The sequence below is a fragment of the Panicum virgatum genome, chromosome 9N, assembly GCF_016808335.1.
Source record: "Panicum virgatum strain AP13 chromosome 9N, P.virgatum_v5, whole genome shotgun sequence".
In the NCBI taxonomy this organism is placed as follows: Eukaryota; Viridiplantae; Streptophyta; class Magnoliopsida; order Poales; family Poaceae; genus Panicum; species Panicum virgatum.
Genome location: NC_053153.1, coordinates 454,372 through 473,857, shown reverse-complemented (window position 1 = coordinate 473,857; position 19,486 = coordinate 454,372). Strand labels below are relative to the sequence as shown.

General features: G+C 47.1%; 3 protein-coding genes and 1 pseudogene across 3 annotated transcripts; 1 reads left to right on the top strand and 3 right to left on the bottom strand.

Annotated features, from left to right (window-relative positions):
- Nucleotides 1-1,734: 1,734 nt before the first annotated feature.
- On the bottom strand, nucleotides 1,735-4,431 carry LOC120687418 (PGR5-like protein 1B, chloroplastic). Its single transcript, XM_039969417.1, has 9 exons — nucleotides 3,898-4,431; nucleotides 3,689-3,785; nucleotides 3,478-3,578; nucleotides 3,237-3,293; nucleotides 3,009-3,085; nucleotides 2,865-2,913; nucleotides 2,585-2,695; nucleotides 2,364-2,461; nucleotides 1,735-2,238 (listed from the first exon to the last, which is right to left on the bottom strand). Exons 1-9 carry the CDS (start codon nucleotides 4,237-4,239, stop codon nucleotides 2,169-2,171), a joined length of 1,002 nt encoding a protein of 333 aa, XP_039825351.1. The 5' UTR covers nucleotides 4,240-4,431; the 3' UTR covers nucleotides 1,735-2,168.
- A 751-nt stretch (nucleotides 4,432-5,182) lies between these two features.
- On the bottom strand, nucleotides 5,183-6,122 carry LOC120687443 (annotated as a pseudogene).
- A 2,044-nt stretch (nucleotides 6,123-8,166) lies between these two features.
- On the top strand, nucleotides 8,167-15,610 carry LOC120693037 (the record flags this gene model as incomplete). Its single annotated transcript, XM_039976439.1, has 2 exons — nucleotides 8,167-8,585; nucleotides 15,302-15,610. Coding segments are annotated over 2 exons (681 nt in total), but the record flags the coding sequence as incomplete, so codon positions are not given.
- LOC120687454 lies at nucleotides 15,507-16,114 on the bottom strand. Its single transcript, XM_039969453.1, has 2 exons — nucleotides 15,906-16,114; nucleotides 15,507-15,810 (listed from the first exon to the last, which is right to left on the bottom strand). Exons 1-2 carry the CDS (start codon nucleotides 16,067-16,069, stop codon nucleotides 15,684-15,686), a joined length of 291 nt encoding a protein of 96 aa, XP_039825387.1. The 5' UTR covers nucleotides 16,070-16,114; the 3' UTR covers nucleotides 15,507-15,683.
- Between the last annotated feature and the right edge of the window lie 3,372 nt (nucleotides 16,115-19,486).

The window sequence follows — 19,486 nt, the reverse complement described above, 5'->3', positions numbered from 1 at the left end:
AACTAAAAAGTTGTATATCTCATTGAGAGCTACAATTTTCGTATAAAATCATCTCCATCCGAGTTCGTATAAAAAAGATATGATTTTTCTAAGGTCAGACCTTGTCACACCAGCGGGGGTGGCGTGACAAGGCTGTACTGTCACGCCGGTGGGAGTGGCGTGACAAGCTTGACACGTGGAATATGCGCTGGCTGGAGCGCGTGCCAACGTGGCACACTTTGTCACGCCAATGCATGTGGCGCGACAGTGTTTTTGTCGCACCACGCGGACCGGCGCGACCAAAAGGGTTATATCTGCAAATATTTGTCCGAGTGGATTATTTTTAAAATAAAATTGAAAAATTGGTTAAAAATAAAAAAATATTCACTGACTGATAATGGAGTATTGTATTTGTTTATTGATCAAGCTAATAATTAACTTAGTTAGTTTAAGAACCAATATGATGCAATTGGACGGAGCTGAGGGCGTCCCACATATGACAGCAATTACTACCTACATTGGATAACTACTTATGAACCGGCTGCACAATGTATGGTTACCTACTAATGAACCACGCAGCAGGCATACTCACCACATCAACACAGCAATAAGCAAGCTGATAAGCTGGCTAATTATTAGTTTAATTTATCCATAGCTAGTAATTAGTCCACCATGCTCCTGTCAGTCCATGTCGGCATGCATACACCATGCTATAATTAGTCCACCATAAAAATTTCACCACAATTAGACCATAGAACGAAGCTACATCTATGAATTATTCCAATTACTTACAGAAAAGCATATGTATATCTAAAGCTAAATAAAAAAATTGTACTAAAATATACTATATTATATATTCACTATGCAGAGCTACTTATGTGGAGTTAATTTACTATGCACGGTTTTTTAAAGATCCAACACAAATAAAGAAAAAAACCGCGCCACAAACCACCTTGGGAGGTTAAAGGTCTAGTTTTGCAAAGGTGGGGGGAGGGCCGGGGGTAGAAACCAGGTTTTATAGTGATGTGATCCACGTTGGGTGTTTATGTAGACTTTATGTAGGGAGAGAGAGAGAGAGAGCTGGAGGTTTTTGCTAGCACCTATCGCATAATCTTTAATATATATTTGAGGCCTAGCTCTAGCTAGAATTGATTAAGCTCTTCTAGCGATGGATGCATGGCAGCTGTAGTTGATGATGATGATGATGCACGATATATGCGTAGATGGATCGGATCGGAGCTCCATCGGATCATGTATGCATGCATCTTCCACTGGACAGACGCTACTCTGCTAATAATTGCTTGCATGGAGCGAGTGTGAGATGGACTACTGGACATCATCTACCCTTTATTAGCTATATATAGCTTAATTATCCTGCATGTATTTATGTATACAGCAGGACAATTATATTAATTGAGATCATGGAGCGAGATCAGAACCAACGTACAACACACACACATCGGATCAGATCGTAACAATGCAATCAAATTCTTGAAGAACGAACATGGCCGGGATTATTCTCGTTACGTCATTCATGACGCGTCCTGTTTGTTTTGCGCTAGCATGTATGGAGTACTAAATAAAATTTATTTGTAAAATCTCTTCACGGATTGATGTAACTTTGTGTGATGAATCTAATGACAGTAATTAATCCATAATTAGCATTACTTAGTAATGCTACAATAATTATTCACTAATAATGCGGTCAAAGAATTCATTAGATTCGTCTCGTGAAGTAGCACAAAAATTGTAGAGTTAGTTTTATAAACTGATTTTATTTAATACCTTTAATTAACGGTTACAATTATGCTAATGACTAGCGTAGCACAAAGAAAACAGGGCATACATTTCTCGATCCTGCATCCAAAATGCATGCATGTACCTACCTAGCTAATAAGATCTCTGCATGTCATGCATGCATGCATATCTTATCTCTCGGATCGCTCAATGCATGCATGGATGCTTGCGTGATGGCCGGCGGTAAGCACGCCAGAATGTGCAGCTGTACGTACTATACATATATATTACATATAAATACACACACACATCTCATAAGCTCTTGGATCTATACATACATACATACATACATACATACATACATACATACATACATACACAGACTAGTTAGGAGTAATTTATTGCCGACCCTACAAAGTAGAGATGGACAGAGCTAGCGACTGTTGGCAGGCTTATGCTTTTGACGCTTCTGCAGGTGTGATGAGCCGAGATTTTGAGTCATATACCAACTCGGTACCGCAACTGAAAAAAAAGGAAAAAATATATAATTGCGACGGAACGGTATACATTAATTAATTATACTATTATTACTTTGTTTTATGAAATGAAGATATCAAATAATAAATAAATAAATAAGGCATGCATACTCTGCACATTTGACGTTGTTTGTTGTACCGCCACTAGAGACCGACAGTATTGTCCCGAAGAAGGAAAGATTTTCAGTGCCACAATTTGGACATGGCCCCTACATACATAATATAATTAAAGAAAAATAATTAAATTCATCATCAGTTAGTTTTCCCTGGACTAGCTAGCTGCTTTTTCAAGGAAAACTAATATAATTAAAGAAAACTATATACATACATACCTTCAGGATTAGAAAGTCCTGGACTATGGCTTTAGTCAACGATTGTGCTAAGAACAATATTAGTGGCAAAGCAGCAAACCATGTGAAAATGAAACCAAAAGGCTCCGGCAGCTGCACCATCATATATATATATCCAAGACGAATGCAAATAATAAGTTAACATAAATATATATATATATATATTTGGTCTCTGGCCGGCAGCTGGTTAGCGAGGGATTGGATATATGCTCACATCGAAATAGAGTGTGTATATGTATTTGAATTGATCATATATACTGACCTGGAACACGTTGATCTCAAAGCCAGTCAACTCATCAATGAAGAAGAACCTAAATGTGTGTATATATGGAAACCATGCATTGTTACTAGATATATTGACACTCATTAATTAAAACTGAGGATGCATGGACTAATTAATACTCACAGTCCCAGAGCAACTACGGTGGCTGGAACATTTAGCAGGAACATCTTTAAGTAGTCAACAGACAGGTCACTGTACACCTGCACCATATATATAACAGGCATGAAGCATTGCATGGTCAGATCGAATACATCCAAGCTTTGCTCAGAGTACAAGTAATCAGCCATCTTCTGAATAAAATAAATACGAATGATGAATACTAGCTAGATGAACGGAGTAGCTAGGTACTACCTTACGACTCCTGAGACTGCACCTGGGACCTTCCGTCACAATGTCACTCCCGTCTTTCTAGCCAATGCAATGGTCGACGATCGTAACCAGCCAGAAAAGGAATTTCAGTTTTTCTTTCTTAAAAAAAGGTTTCCTTGTGGTAGCAGAGACATATAGTAGCCTTCAACTCTCGATCAGCTGCATATTACAAATATATATATATATATATAGAATGGAAGGAAGCAGCTGGAGGCGAACTAACCTTCAATCTCAGTTTCAACTCGTCAAATTCAGCATCAGACATGATGGGATTGCCAGCCGCATAGGCCATGGAAGCCTCCAAAAGCCTTTGCTCATCAGGGCCTGGGAAACACACAGCACGTACAGAAATTCTATATATTAATTTACTAGCTATACTGTATGATATATATGATAGAGCCAAAAAAACAAAGAACAAAGAAAAATTTTCGTACTTAGCATGACGACACTGCTCCCTTCCCACATGAGCTCCTCCTTGAGGTTGTCGAACTCCTCGTTGGACATGATGGCCTTCTGGTCGTAGTAGAAGGACTGTATGTAATACGTACGTACATAATCAGCTAGCATCAGGAACTGAAGAAGCTAATTATATATTAAGGAAAAATTAATTAATATATACTACTCCGATCCGTATGGCACATGCCTGGAGAGCCTGTAGGAACTCCTGCTCCATCTCCCCCACCGTCTTCTTCTGCTTCTTGTCGATGCTGCAGTAGGGGAGGACGTTGCCGTCGACCACCTCGTCCTCCTGCTCCTGAACCTGGCCTTGCTGCTCGGTGGCGCCAAGACGGCGGCGGACGGTGGTCACCCTGCCCCTGCGGTGCAGCACGGGCAGGGCCGCTGCAGCTGGGCCTGGGCGGGATGAGGGAGAGAGCAGGGAGGCGGCTGCTGGCTTAGGCGGCCTGGCGCGAAAGCGAGGTGGTGCGTTGGCGACGGACGGGAGGCGGGACGCCGGAGATAGCCAGCTGACCTCGGACGCCGCCATGGAGAGGACAGAGGACTAGCTAGCTAGGCTGTGGTGTACGTGTGGAGGTGCGGCGGCGGGAGGCCGGGCAGGGAGAGGAGATATGGGAATCGGGATGTGTGGAGGAGGTCAGGAGGAAACCGCCTCAGATTTCTCGACGCTTGCATTGGCTACCGCCGCCTCTTGTTTGGTGGTTTTTCTCCTTTAATTTTTCTGATAGAAAAAGTTTTCAAGTGTATGAATTCTCTATTATACAGATTCTGCGTGCAATCCTGAATACATGGAGACAAATTTGTTTTTATTTCACTGGTGCTGCCCAGTGCCCATCTTCGAAATCATAAGGGGTAATCTGACGCGGGGGGGGGGGGGGGGGGGGGGGGGGGATTCCGCGAGAATTCCTGAATACAGAGAGGACGGGCCTTCTCAAAGCCCATGTCAAGTCGGGCCATCATTTCGGCCTGCTTCTCAACTAACTGCCTGCAGTCTCCAGTAGCAGGTTTTTATTTTATTTTCGTATTACATGGACCCGTTGTTGAAACCAAGTGATAGAGAGAGAGGTAAGGCAATTAGGATAGATAGTAAATGTTGTCCGCGGCAAGGATAGATAGTGCTAGTTGGTACTGGATCTCAACATTATTGGGCACCTATCGAGGTCGAGGCGGAGATTGCATTTTAGTACTGTCACCGACTCACCAAATTCCAACATCATTCATCAATTGGTTGAATTCCTAGCTAGTCCTGTTTTACATCATTTTACCAGCATTTTCCTACTATATATCTTATTTCTGAAGCCAATAACAATGATGCCACTCATGCATGCCTAGTAGTACTTAACTTAAACCATACATCTCCCATCCACCATGATGAGCTACCCCTACCTCGTGGCTTTCCAATTGCAGTGCACAATAATTACCATGATATCATTATGAAGCACCAAATTAAAGGAACACAGGAAGACCAGATGAGAATGTGTAATATAGAAGCTCAGTAATTATAAGAATGGATTGGAGTCCGAATAGGAAAAATTGAGTGACTAGGAAAATTGCATTGGGTGGCCAATGAATGCAAGAAAAAAGTAGAACTAGGGTGGGGATGTACCATAATAATTCAAATAGGATTGAGCCAGCATATGGCCAAGCTGGACTTGAGCTTGGGTGCTCAGATGCAGGTGGCCATCTTGCAGAGGCAGCCCCATTGCATCGACAAATCTGACGTTGCGGAGTTTGATCCCCTTCTGAGCTTCCCTTACGACTTGAGTGTACTGTCCTAGGCCTGATTCTAATCCAACCTGAAATACACAAAGTTGTAACCTGAAATGTCCAGTAGCAAGCAAAGTAGCACTAGCTAGTACCCGGTAGCAAGCAAGCAAGCAACCTGGATGACGAGGAGGTGCGGCATGCCTAGATCGGCTCGGATGTCTCGGACGAGCATTCCCATCCTGCGGCCGTACTCGGTGGCGTCGGACCACCTGACGGTGTCGCTCTCCCCCTGGTACCAGAGCAGGGCCCCGATCCGTCCCCCCGTCTCGACGGCGACCCTGGCCCGCCGCAGTCGGCCATCCGCGTGCCCCCGACGGCGCAGGGCACGAGGCCGACGGCGGATGCCCCCGCGCGGCCGGAGCGGAGCAGCGCGTTGGCGAAGGGCATCCCGGGGCCGACCCCGACGGCGTGGTTGGCGGCGTCGATGCCCTGGCCCGCCAGGATGAAGACCACCTTGTTGGAAGGCGGCACGTCGGCGAGGTCGGACGGGGAGGAGGCGGCGACGAGGAGGAGGAGCATTGCTCTGCTTTCTCTATAGGCTGGGCTGGACGGGGGAGACGAGCGAGATTTTTGAATTTCCTCCGGCCGGCCTGCCTGCCTCGAGGCTCGTTTTTTCTCTCTACTTGTTCAGCAATCAGCAGCAAGGGATCCCATACCAGGGTTTACCTTTCCGTCGGGAAGCGCTTTCCCGCCTGAGTCCGGGAACGGGAAACCGGCCGGTTCCCGATGAAAACCGCCAGAAACCGGACGGGATGGCACTTCAAATTCAAAAATTGGGAAACCGATTTTCCCGACCGGGAACCGGTGTTTTCTGATCGGGAAACCGGTCACAGCGACCGGGAATTCAAGAAAAACAAGTGCAGTGAAGCCAAATTTTACAAAGAAATGACTCCATTTGAACAATTGACATATCGTAAGATATTTTGAAGACATATATAATGTTTTAATGTATATAATGGACATAGCATTGCATAGTTAGTACGAACAATGAAAATTTTGGCAGCATTTCAGTGCAAATTGAATACATGACATGGCACAAACATATATAAGATACATATATACATGTCACACACATATATAGACATGTCACAGCATATGTTTTACACATATAGCGCCTTACAAATACAAGTCATATAGCACCGTTGAATTTGACCGAAAAATGTCGTCGGCTGCGGTGAAAATAAAATTTTTTAGCAACATTTCCCCCTAATTTTGTAAAAAGCATTGCACAAAATATACATCGAGCAATTGTATATCATTGACACAGAGATAATGTATATAAATAGAAGTTCATACACACTAGTTCATACAAATCATCAAATACATAACCAAAGTCCATGCTCCATAGTACACATTATTCCGCATGATACATACAAATAACATGATGTGTATTTGATGATTTGTATGGACTATGGATATGAAGTTTGGATGGACTATTGTTGTGATTTATGGACTACTCATGCGAACACAACATTTATATGTATATGAACTTCTATTTATATGTTTATCTCCCTGTCAATGATATATAAATGCTTGATATATACTTTGTGCAATGCTATTTACAAAATTACGGGGAAATGTTGCCAAAATTTTTAATTTTCCCCTCGGCCGACGGCATTTCCCGGTCAAAATCAACGGAAACCGGTCGGGAAACGACGATTCCCGCTCGGGATGCAGCGGTTACCGTTCATACAAAAAATTTTAAATTTTTTAAATTTGGGCGAAATTTTCCGGGAAATTCAGGCGGTTTCCAATCTCGGATAGTTCCGGGAACGGGAAATTTTTCCGGTTTCCGGCGGATACCGGACGGGAAGTGAAACCATGTCCCATACCCTCCCAATAAATAAAGGGACAGAGAAATATAATAAATTACGCAAAGTAGTTTGAGAAGGGTATGGTTGGTCGGCTCGTTTTTCCTTGCCAGGGCAGAGCAGGAAGTTGCCCAGGCCGTCGGCCCGTTTAGATGCTTAGACGGGCTTTGGTTGGTTCTTTAAATCGGCCCGCGGCCATTCCCTTTTACTAGTATTTGTTTTCCTTGTCTAGTGCCACTGTTAGCCTAACATTAAACGATGATGAACGGTCGGTCACTTATAGTTTAGCAAAAAAAAAAACTCGGTATACATGACCATTTAAACGGTTTTTTAACGTACGAAACAATTCTACACTGTTTTACATAGGTAATCATTCTACACGGTTATCTATCGAGTAGTATTTATACACTATCACTCTGTTCGCTGTGCTGGTGCTGGAGGTTGCTGTTGGAGTAGTGTGAGAGAAAACACTGCTGGCTGGCTGGTGGCTGGAAGTTGCTGCTGGAGTGGTGTGAGAGAAAAATATTGTTGGCTGGTGCTGGAGAACAGGGTGTATGTAAACGGTAGCGTAGACGCTAGTGGTACTACTGGAACTCTACTACTCCAAAATGAGTGGGAGCCTGCAAAGCGGCAGGCAAAGCAAGCAAATGTGGGCGATCGGCCATCGGCTAGAGACTACAGTGCTACTGCTAGGGCACTAGGCCAGCAAGCAGCTGAGCCCACACAGACAAAATAAAAATAAAAAATAGGAGTACTCCTACTAGCGTAGCGTACCAATAGTAGATCCGATCCGACGGTATTTAATGTAGTCGGCAAGCCCATGCCTTTACATTTCATCCGATCCATACAACTGCAACCAGGACGGGTGGCGGTCCTGAATCTGGTCTCAAGGCAACGGCAACGGCAACTGCAACCAATGGCAGCGCGGCGGCTGCTCCTGCTCGTCTTCGTCGTCCTCCTCCTCGTCGGCCGGCAACCGGACGCTGCTGGTGTCGTTCCTCCTGGCGGGGCAGTCCAACATGGGCGCCACGAGCGGCGGCAGCTGGGACGTGCCGCCCGAGTGCGCGCCCTCGCCGCGCATCCTCCGCCTCTCCCCGGAGCTCCGGTGGGAGGAGGCCCGCGAGCCGCTGCACCGGGGCATCGACCTCCACAACGTGCTGGGCGTCGGCCCCGGGATGCCCTTCGCCCACGCCGTCCTGCGCTCGCGGCGCCTCCCGCCGCACGCCGCCGTCGGCAGGGCAAGTTCATGGACCTGGTCAGGGAGGCTCAGAGGCGGGTGCTCAGCAGCGTGGGCAACGTCAGGTACGTGGTGTTAGAAATCTAGGCAATTTTCGGTATATTTTAATTCCAAAATTAAATGTATAAACTAGCAATATTTCTATGACTTTAAGGAGTAAAAGAAAACATGTGAACATGTTTATACTTATCACACATATAAGCATAAACAATATAAATAACCAAAGTTTCAGGGAGTACCCTAAAGCGGGGCCGTTGCCGGAGGCATTGGCTGCGCTGTTACCAACTGGAGTAGACATCTACTCGGTTGGCCTCAGTCGAAGTAGTCGAACTAAATCGGTGCAGGAAGAAGTTCGCAGTGCAGTCCCACGAACGGTCACCAAGATGAAGTCGACGTAGTCGTACGGCCACCAGAATGTCGACGTAGTCGTTCGGCTCGTCCACCAGGAAGTAGTCGTACAATCGGGCAAAGCCTTAGTATTTTTGAGCAGTCACGCTAAAGCGTTACCCAAAAACCTGATTGCCCGCCTATCCCGTGCAGGATCTCAAGGCGAGCAAGGTTTCGGAGGCCTGCTCACGCTAATTCTGTGCGCGCAGAGATTAGCGTTGGGGAACTCAGTTGTTGCAACTGGAGAGGGAGAAGAGAGGAGCCGAGTTGCCTCAGTGCTCTGGTGCAGGATGGATGAGGGGCATGGCACTCCTTATATAGTGACTCAGGTGCTCAGGTTCGTTGAACCTGGACACCATCAGAGTCATTTAGGTGATGCGGTTATGGCCATTAATTACAGATTTAATTGCACGTTTAATCGCACGATTAATTGCTGTCAACGGCAAAATAGCCATCACATCACACCGCGCCGCGCCGCGCCGCGCCGCGCCGCCCCGCGCCGCGCCGCGCCGCCCCGCCCCGCCCCGCCGGCCGGCCGCGCCGCGCCTCGCCTCGCCTCGGCTCGGCCTCGGCCTCGGCCACGGCCACGGCCACGGCCACGGCCACGGCCCGGCCCGGCCCGGCCCGGCCCGGCCCGGCGAGGCGAGCGAGCGCGCGCGCGCGTGTGGTTCACCGTCCTCCTCTTACCGGCTTCACAAGTGGTGTACAAGAAGTCCACCTTTTAAGTCGGTTGAGATCCTCCTCAATTCCCGGTACGGAATTAAACATTGATTCCCTAGCATTAATAGTGGGCTTTAAATTCTTTTATTGCTTTAGAATAAATGGGCCAAGCCCATTACTCCAACAATCCCCACCAAGAAATTCAAGCCACACTAGAAATACCATCATTCTCTCTTTGATATACCAGTATTCGACAGAGACTGTTAAGTTGAACTTCCATCTAGGACAAAGGCTACACTTATTCACAACTGTGCAATGGACTATGCCTTGAATTGCCAGTTTTGTGCAAACAAGTTTGACCAGAGCCCTACACTGGTACTAGGCTGCAAAAGCATCCCCGCGGTTTGGAGCTTATGAGTCATACTCCAGGCCCTTCATGAGTTTCTAGAGAATACCCAATTCTCATAGACCATGACCAGTGGTCAAACTCATATAGGTGTGTTCCTTTCAGATGTTCTGTAGGACAACATCTTTGTTTCAAGAAAACAACTCATTTGTTTAAAAGAAACCACCTAGCACACATTAAGGTATAGACCAACCTGCCATACAGATTAGAAGAGAAATGCACCTTATACACGGAATGAGCCATTTTCACAAAGGTTCTCTTCTCACAGTCAGACTTTAGTTTGTTTCACCATCCTAATTCACGGGATCTCCGATCACATAGGACAGGTTTCCACTATAGAATGACTCACGTGGGTCTCAAGCCCAATTCCATAGATGCATTGTCTATCACATTTCGTGAAAGACCCTTTGTAAACTGATCTGCCAGATTTTTAGCCGTCTGAACATAGTCCAGGGCTATAACTCCGGAGTTTCTCAATTTTCTGACAGATTTCAACCGCCTTTTCACATGTCTAGATGACTTCATGTTATCCTTTGAACTATTCACCTTGACAATTACCGTTTGATTGTCACAGTTCATTAGGATTGCCGGTAACGGTTTTTCAACTATCGGCAAGTCCATAAGGAGCTCACGAAGCCACTCAGCCTCAACAGTGGCGGTATCTAATGTTGTGAGTTCTGCTTCCATAGTTGACCTCGTTAAGATGGTCTGCTTGCAAGACTTCCAGGAAACAGCTCCACCACCAAGTGTAAACACATATCCACTTGTGGCCTTTATCTCATCAGCATCAGAAATCCAATTTGAATCACTATACCCTTCTAGTACCCTTGGGTACCCGGTGTAGTGAATTCCATAGTTCATTGTCCCCTTCAGATAGCGCATTACTCTTTCAAGACCCTTCCAATGATCATCTCCCGGGTTTGAAACAAACCGGCTCAGTTTGCTTACAGCAAACGAGATGTCAGGTCTTGTAGCGCTCGCTAAATACATTAATGAACCAATGATCTGAGAATATCTCAGCTGATCTCGCATTATCCTTTTGTTCTTTCTAAGAATTAAACTGGCATCATATGGTGTTGAGACAGGTTTATAGTCGCTATAACCAAAGCGACTTAACACCTTCTCCACATAGTGAGACTGTGTAAGAATCACCCCACCATTGATCTCTTTTACCAGCTTTATATTAAGGATAACATCAGCTTCTCCCAGATCCTTCATCTCAAAATTTTGAGATAAAAACTCTTTGACTTCCTTAATCACATTAAGACTAGTGCCAAAGATCAGTATGTCATCCACATACAAGCACAAAATCACTCCTTCAGCCCCACCATAGCGATAGTACACACATCTGTCAGCTTCGTTCACAACAAAGCCGGCAGAGGTCAAAGTTCTATCAAACTTTTCATGCCACTGCTTAGGCGCTTGCTTGAGACCATATAAAGATTTTAACAACTTACAAACCATTCCTTCTTGACCCTTTGATACAAACCCATCCGGCTGATCCATATAGATCTCCTCTTCTAACTCTCCATTGAGGAAAGCCGTCTTAACGTCCATCTGATGAACGAGAAGACCATAAGAGGCTGCCAAGGAAAGTAACACTCGAATTGTGGTCAATCGGGCAACTGGTGAATAAGTGTCAAAGAAATCTTCTCCTTCTTTTTGTGTATAACCCTTGGCCACAAGCCTAGTCTTGTACTTTTCAATAGTACCATCTGGCCTAAGCTTTTTCTTGAACACCCACTTGCATCCAACCGGTTTACATCCATAAGGACGTTCAACGACCTCCCAGGTTCCATTAGACATAATAGAATCCATCTCACTCCTTACTGCTTCCTTCCAATAGTCAGCATCAGGAGATGAATATGCCTCTTCAATGGTTCTGGGTGTATCATCTATGAGGTATACAATGAAATCATCACCAAAAGACTTTACAGTCCTTTGTCTCTTGCTCTTTCTCGGAGCATCATTGTTATCCTCCTCAGGATTTTCTACAAGTGTATGTTCATTGTGTTCTATCGGCTCAGCAGAGCCATCATCCTTGATGAACTCTTGCCTAGATGAACTTGTTTCATCTCTCATGGGAAAAATGTTTTCAAAAAATGTAGCATCTCTGGACTCCATTATAGTACCAACATGCATGTCAGGTACTCCAGATTTCACTATTAAAAATCTATATCCAACGCTGTGAATAGCATAACCTAGAAAGATACAATCCACAGTTTTAGGTCCAAGCTTACGTTTCTTGGTTATTGGCACACTCACTTTTGCCAAACAACCCCATGTACGTAAGTATGACAGTGTTGGCCTTTTCTTCTCCCATTCCTCGAAAGGAGTTATCTCTTTATTCTTTGTAGGAACACGGTTTAGGACATGACATGCAGTCAATATAGCCTCACCCCACCATTCCTTGGAAAGTCCCGCTGTATCTAACATGGCGTTAACCAAATCCGTTAGAGTGCGGTTCTTTCTTTCGGCAACCCCATTTGACTGAGGTGAATAGGGAGGCGTCCTCTCATGAATAATACCATGTTCCTCGCAAAATAAAGTGAATAAATTTGAGAAATACTCGCCACCACGATCTGACCTAACTCTTTTGATCTTTCTCTCAAGTTGGTTTTCTACTTCAGCTTTATAGATTTTAAAGTAGTGTAAAGCTTCATCTTTTGACTTCAACAAATAGATGTAACAAAATCTAGTACTATCATCAATCAAAGTCATGAAATATTTTTTACCACCTTTTGTCAACACTCCATTCATTTCGCACAAATCGGAATGAATTAATTCTAAGGGTGCCAAGCTCCTTGCCTCCGCGGTCTTATGAGGCTTACGAGTTTGTTTTGATTCAACACATACATGACACTTAGAATTTTTGACAAAAGTGAACTTTGGAATTAAGCTCAAATTAGCTAAGCGCATCATACAACCAAAATTAACGTGACAAAGCCTCGAATGCCAAACATTTGTTTCATCAACGTTAATAACATTGTATGCAATTTTATTACAAACATCTGACAAAGAAAGACGGAACAAACCTCCGCTTTCATAACCTTTTCCAACAAAAGTACCAAACTTAGACAAGATACATTTATTGGACTCAAAGACTAATTTGAAACCATCTCTACACAGTAGAGAGCCGCTGACTAAATTCTTCTTGATGGTGGGGACATGCTGCACGTTCTTCAGCTGCACGGTCTTCCCCGAAGTAAACTTCAGATTTACCGTACCAACACCAAGAACACGCGCATGTGATCCGTTCCCCATCAGCAAGGAGGAAGTCCCGCCGGTCTGGTAAGAAGAGAACAAAGAAGCATCAGCACAAACATGAATATTAGCACCAGTATCAACCCACCACTCGGGTGAACCAAAGACTGAAAGAACAGTAGGTAATAAATTACCGTACCCCGAAGTTCCTTCAGGCTCGCTAATAACCATGTTGGCGGAGTTGTTGCCTTTGCGGTTCGGACACTTTGCAGCAAAGTGATCCGTACTAGCGCACACATAGCAAGCTCCCGTCTTCTTCTTCTTCTTAAAAGTGGTTGTCTTCTTAGTCTTTGGTTGGTTCTGCGGTGGCTTTTTCTTGTTCTTGTTGGAGTTGTTCTTCTGAACAAGATTGGCACTTGAAGCACCAACAACTCCTTTCCCACGTATGTCCTTTGCTCTCGCCTTCTCCTCAACATCAAGAGTCCCTATGAGTCCATCTATTGTGAACTCCTGTCTCTTATGTTTTAGAGAAGTAGCAAAGTCCCTCCAAGAAGGTGGCAGCTTAGAGATTATACCTCCAGCCACAAATTTATTGGGTAACACACATGGGGACTCTTTGCTGCAATTTTTGAGATCTTTTGCCAGAGTATGTATTTCATGAGCCTGTTCCACTACAGAACGGTCTTCGACCATCCTGTACTCAAGGAACTGCTCCATGATATACAACTCACTCCCGGCGTCAGATACTCCATATTGAGCCTCAAGAGCATCCCACAAAGCTTTGCCAGTTGGCAGCCGGATATAAGAATCCACCAGGTTATCACCGAGAACACTAATGATCAAGCCTCGAAAGAGGATATCAGCCTCATCGAACGCACTCCCTTCCTCTGGAGAGAATTGTTCAGGCTTACCCTCTTTCACATGAATCACTCTCGATAGTGTTAACCACAGTATAAGCCGCTCTTGCCAACGTTTGTAATTTGAACCATCAAAAGGTGATGGTTTGATTGATGCAGCAAATCTAGATACCGAAAGCCTATTAACGCAATCAGGTTTTTGGATTGTTAGAAATCTAGGCAATTTTCGGTATATTTTAATTCCAAAATTAAATGTATAAACTAGCAATATTTCTATGACTTTAAGGAGTAAAAGAAAACATGTGAACATGTTTATACTTATCACACATATAAGCATAAACAATATAAATAACCAAAGTTTCAGGGAGTACCCTAAAGCGGGGCCGTTGCCGGAGGCATTGGCTGCGCTGTTACCAACTGGAGTAGACATCTACTCGGTTGGCCTCAGTCGAAGTAGTCGAACTAAATCGGTGCAGGAAGAAGTTCGCAGTGCAGTCCCACGAACGGTCACCAAGATGAAGTCGACGTAGTCGTACGGCCACCAGAATGTCGACGTAGTCGTTCGGCTCGTCCACCAGGAAGTAGTCGTACAATCGGGCAAAGCCTTAGTATTTTTGAGCAGTCACGCTAAAGCGTTACCCAAAAACCTGATTGCCCGCCTATCCCGTGCAGGATCTCAAGGCGAGCAAGGTTTCGGAGGCCTGCTCACGCTAATTCTGTGCGCGCAGAGATTAGCGTTGGGGAACTCAGTTGTTGCAACTGGAGAGGGAGAAGAGAGGAGCCGAGTTGCCTCAGTGCTCTGGTGCAGGATGGATGAGGGGCATGGCACTCCTTATATAGTGACTCAGGTGCTCAGGTTCGTTGAACCTGGACACCATCAGAGTCATTTAGGTGATGCGGTTATGGCCATTAATTACAGATTTAATTGCACGTTTAATCGCACGATTAATTGCTGTCAACGGCAAAATAGCCATCACATCACACCGCGCCGCGCCGCCGGCCGCGCCACGGCCACGGCCACGGCCACGGCCACGGCACGGCCCGGCCCGGCCCGGCCCGGCCCGGCCCGGCTCGGCGAGGCGAGCGAGCGCGCGTGTGGTTCACCGTCCTCCTCTTACCGGCTTCACAAGTGGTGTACAAAAAGTCCACCTTTTAAGTCGGTTGAGATCCTCCTCAATTCCCGGTACGGAATTAAACATTGATTCCCTAGCATTAATAGTGGGCTTTAAATTCTTTTATTGCTTTAGAATAAATGGGCCAAGCCCATTACTCCAACACGTGGACGCCAAGGGCCTGGCCGTGGCCAAGGACTACACGCACCTCACCACGCCGCCTCAGGTGAAGCTCGGCACCATGCTAGCCAACTCCTACCTAGCCACGCTCGCTGCTAAATTAAGCTCATTAGTCAGGAACCAAAACCAATTAAGTGGGAGTCTTGTTATGTCAATTTGTGCAAAGCAATCAGCGTTGTCAACACCAGCAAGCACAATTTGTTTATTTATTTATTTATTTATTTATTACTGAAGTAGCAGTTCCTCTGCTAGCAGCTAGATGAGCGAGACACACTACTATATATACAAACTACTGAGAAAATTTGTTGGAGAAACAAAACAAACAAGAGGAGCGAGCAGAGCAGAGCAGAGCTTAGTCGTCGTCGTCGTAGGAGCGGTGCAAGTCGGTGGTGCATCCGGGAGCGTCGGGGTCCTCGGCGCCGCAGCAGTCGTAGAACTTGGCGGCGTAGGGGGGGTCGCCGTCGCGGAGCTCGTAGTACCTGCAGCGGATTTTCATTTTAATTCATTCGATTTCGAACAAGGAGTTGCTAGAACTGGAATCATCATCAAGCCACTATGGAGATACGATACCAACCTCTTCTGGTCGTCGTGGCGGCGGCAGACGAACAAGGAGGGGTGGAACCTGCAGGAGAGGCGCGTGTTGCCCGACGGATCGTAGCTCACCTTGCACCTCCGGCACAATTTCTCGGCCGCCCTCGCCCCCGCCCCCGCCCCCGCCACCGCCGCGCCGGAATCCATTGCCGTACCGACCTGAGACAGATCCCTTTTCCTCTGGTTTCGTCTCGGCCCTATCTCAACATCTCATATCTGCCTGCGCCCGAGGAGGCTAGTGCTGGTGGGCCAGCAAAGCAGGCCGGCAACTTGCCTTTCGGTCGTCGCCGGCCCGGCCCTTTGGGCTAGACAAAAGCCGGGCCCATTGGTTTCTAGCATTCATCCACTGCTGCCAGCCTCCTCTGCTCTGCAACTAATTCTAGTATTTGTATCACTTGCCAGCGTATCAAAGACAAAAGAAAGAATTTAATCTCTCCGACTCTCTCGGTGCTACAGTTTGGGAGAGGCGAAAAGGAGGCAGTCGCGTCCCCGTGTGCTCCCGCGGGCGAGGACGCCGATCCTCTCCGCATCTGATGGCCGTTCCGGCGTTGGATGTGAAGGGGATCGGTGCTTCTCGGCGGTGCGGAGGGGATCGGTGCTTCTCGGCGGTGCGGTGTAGTTTAGATCCTAGTATATCTAGGTTTCGGTGTCCGGCTGTGGTGGCGGCGCAGCGAAGGAATAAAGTTCTCTCGAGTTCTTCCTCGCCTTGGTGGTGCTCCACTCCGGTGCCGCCAACGAGCTCGTGGAGGTGGAGTTCGGCTTCGCCGGCTCCTGTACAGGAGTCTGCGTCGGCCGTTGTTTCGTCGATGCGGTGGAGCGGCGGTGCTCGTGACCCGTTTCGTCATAGGTGCAGAGATGGTTGTGGGAGCTGCGGTCGGATAGCGAGCGGATCGGCCTCGACTTCCTCTCGGCGTTAGTCGATGGCGGGAGCCGATTCAAGATCTGTGGATGAAGCGCCCCGACCCGAAGATCAAGGCTAAACCATGTATTAATTACTGAATAAGATCTCCGGCATAATACATGTTACATCAAGTGTAGTCCAGAGTCATACAGAGCTTTATTTAACACGTACATGAGGAGTAAAGTGACAACACAAAGCTACACAGAACAACCATAGGATAACAACTAGCATAGCGACATGCAGGACTAGCTCTTCATCCATCACGGCTCCACTCGATCAGCTTGGGTGCGGACACGATCTACTCGTAGTCTTCTGGCACAAAGTCAGGATCCTCTGGAGAAAAATCAACAGGGGTGAGTACAAAAGTACTCAGCAAGCTCCACCTCGCCCTACGGGAGGGGAAATGACATGCACGACGCACATTGAGCACAATGCATTAGCAATGCAACTAATGGTATGCAACACCTTCCCAACACAACCCACAATAGGTAGCTCACTAGCTGTTAGGACCACACCGTAGCCTGCCCATACCGTGGGCACGGACCATTCGAATGGATTATACACTCTGCAGAGGTCGTACACTGTACCCACACGCTCGGCTGCCCGAACGGACAACCGACATAGCCGACACCCAGGCGTGGTCACGCCCCAGCCCGGCCGCACAACCCTCGGGCCCTGACCCCAATGGTCTATACCCGTAAACCATCCCTGCGACCGTCAGGCTAACCAGTGGGATTAGGCTAAGTCCGGCCCATACCGGAACCTGTGGTCGTACTAAAGTAAGCTAGGTGAGATGTCAAAACAACTCGGTCCTTATGGTTCACCAGGGCAGCAACCATCCCTCAACATATCAACTCGAGCCTACCACCACGGTAGCACTCACCTGCCAGTCTACCACCACGGTAGCGCCGGCTCCAGCATACCCAGCTGCCCTGGTCTCAGCCGGATCCCTTCGTATCCTATTCTCAGTTCTGGATATGCATGACTACTCAGATGCATGCATGAGCACACTCAATCACTCAAGTACGGGTATATGTAATCGATCCTAGACCTAGGCTACAGCTAAACGTCCTCACATGGATGCAACCGCTCACGTAGGGGTCGATGAAACTTGCCTTCGCTTGCGTACGCGTCGGCGGCGGCGGCTTCCTGCTCGCGGTACGGGTCTTCTGGCTCCTTGGCAGGCTCCTCCTCGGTCACTCCGTGATCTACGGGCGAGAACGGCACAACCGGAAAACAAAAACAAGCAAGCAATAAGCTCAAATGGAGATGAAAATAGGAGGAATAGATAATATATGATTTGGGGAGAGTTTAGGAAAAAGAGTTTCGTGAAAAGGAGTTGATATGAAGGAGATATTGAGTTTACAATATTGATTGGTAGAATGATTTGGATTAAGTGCTCACGGCCTAGGGGTGTTTTGGGCCTTTATTAGTGGAGTTAATGGTCGGGGGAGCTGCCTGCCATCTCACCTTGGCGCGGAACAGCTCGAGGAAGAGGGTCAACTGTTGGAGCTTTGTCTCGTGAGTGAGCTGGGCTCGGGAGGAGTGGTTCAGCTGGCGGAGCGAAGCGGCTCGGTGTGCTTGGCTGGTGACGGGGCTCGTCACGGCCTTGCTCCTTTTATAGGCGAGGAGAGCAGCAGCGGCGTCGCGCAAGGACGGGCGACGGCGTGGGCTGCGGCAGCTCGTCGTCAACGCGAACAGTGGGCGAGGTGGGGACGCGGGAGTGGGCGGCACGGCGTGATGCCGGCGGCACTGAGCAGTCCCGTCGTGGGGCCGGCGTGTCGCGCGTGCGCGAGCGAGAGCGAGCGGGTGAGGCGGTTCGGCGGGAAAAATCTCGGCCGGCACTGTGCGTGGCGACCCCGATTTATGGCGAGGTGGGTGCTGCCATGACGGGTCATTTCAAGGTCAATGGTGTGGGTACTCTGTGGCTTCCAGGGAATGATAAAGTTATGGCAAAGGAGGTGGGCGCTGTCGTGATTGTCTGGGAATTATGGCATGGTACGGTGACTCGAGAGGCTTTTATGGAGAGGAGATGATTTTTGTCGTGGGTGCAAGCATGCGTATGCTGGTTACTGGAGGGAAGGAATGTACTAACGCAAGGCAAGAGTATAAAATAGTTTGCCTAGTAATTATGTAATACATCGTATAACGTTAGTATTATTTCACGTTACTAGTTTAATTGTAACATAAGTTTTATTTTAGTGATTGTTGGAAATTGAGGTGGCCCTACTAAGTTGAGGATCTACATCAACTCACTTCACAGTCGGTCAGCTTCTAGTTACTTAGTGTACCGGGTCCTTTTGACGGCAGAGCCGCCTTTTGCTTTCGGGAGGCAGAGCCTACCAACAGATGAAGCTGGCTTCCGGGTGGCAGAGCCAACCTTCGATGAAGCCCAGACCCTTTTGTGATCCCGGGTGGCAGAGCCAACCTTCGATGGATCACAACTTATACACTAAGTACTTAAATTTAACCGGGAGACTAGCACTTATAAAGACGCTTACCTTATTGAAGCAACAAAGGAACACACACCTAGCACACTCTACCTATGCTCACTTCTACCATGCCCTTGGATGTGTGTGGGATGGAGTGGAGTAGTATGGCATGGCAAGGGGTGGCACCCTCCTTATATAGGCACCCATACCCTCTTGGATGAGTGACACTTG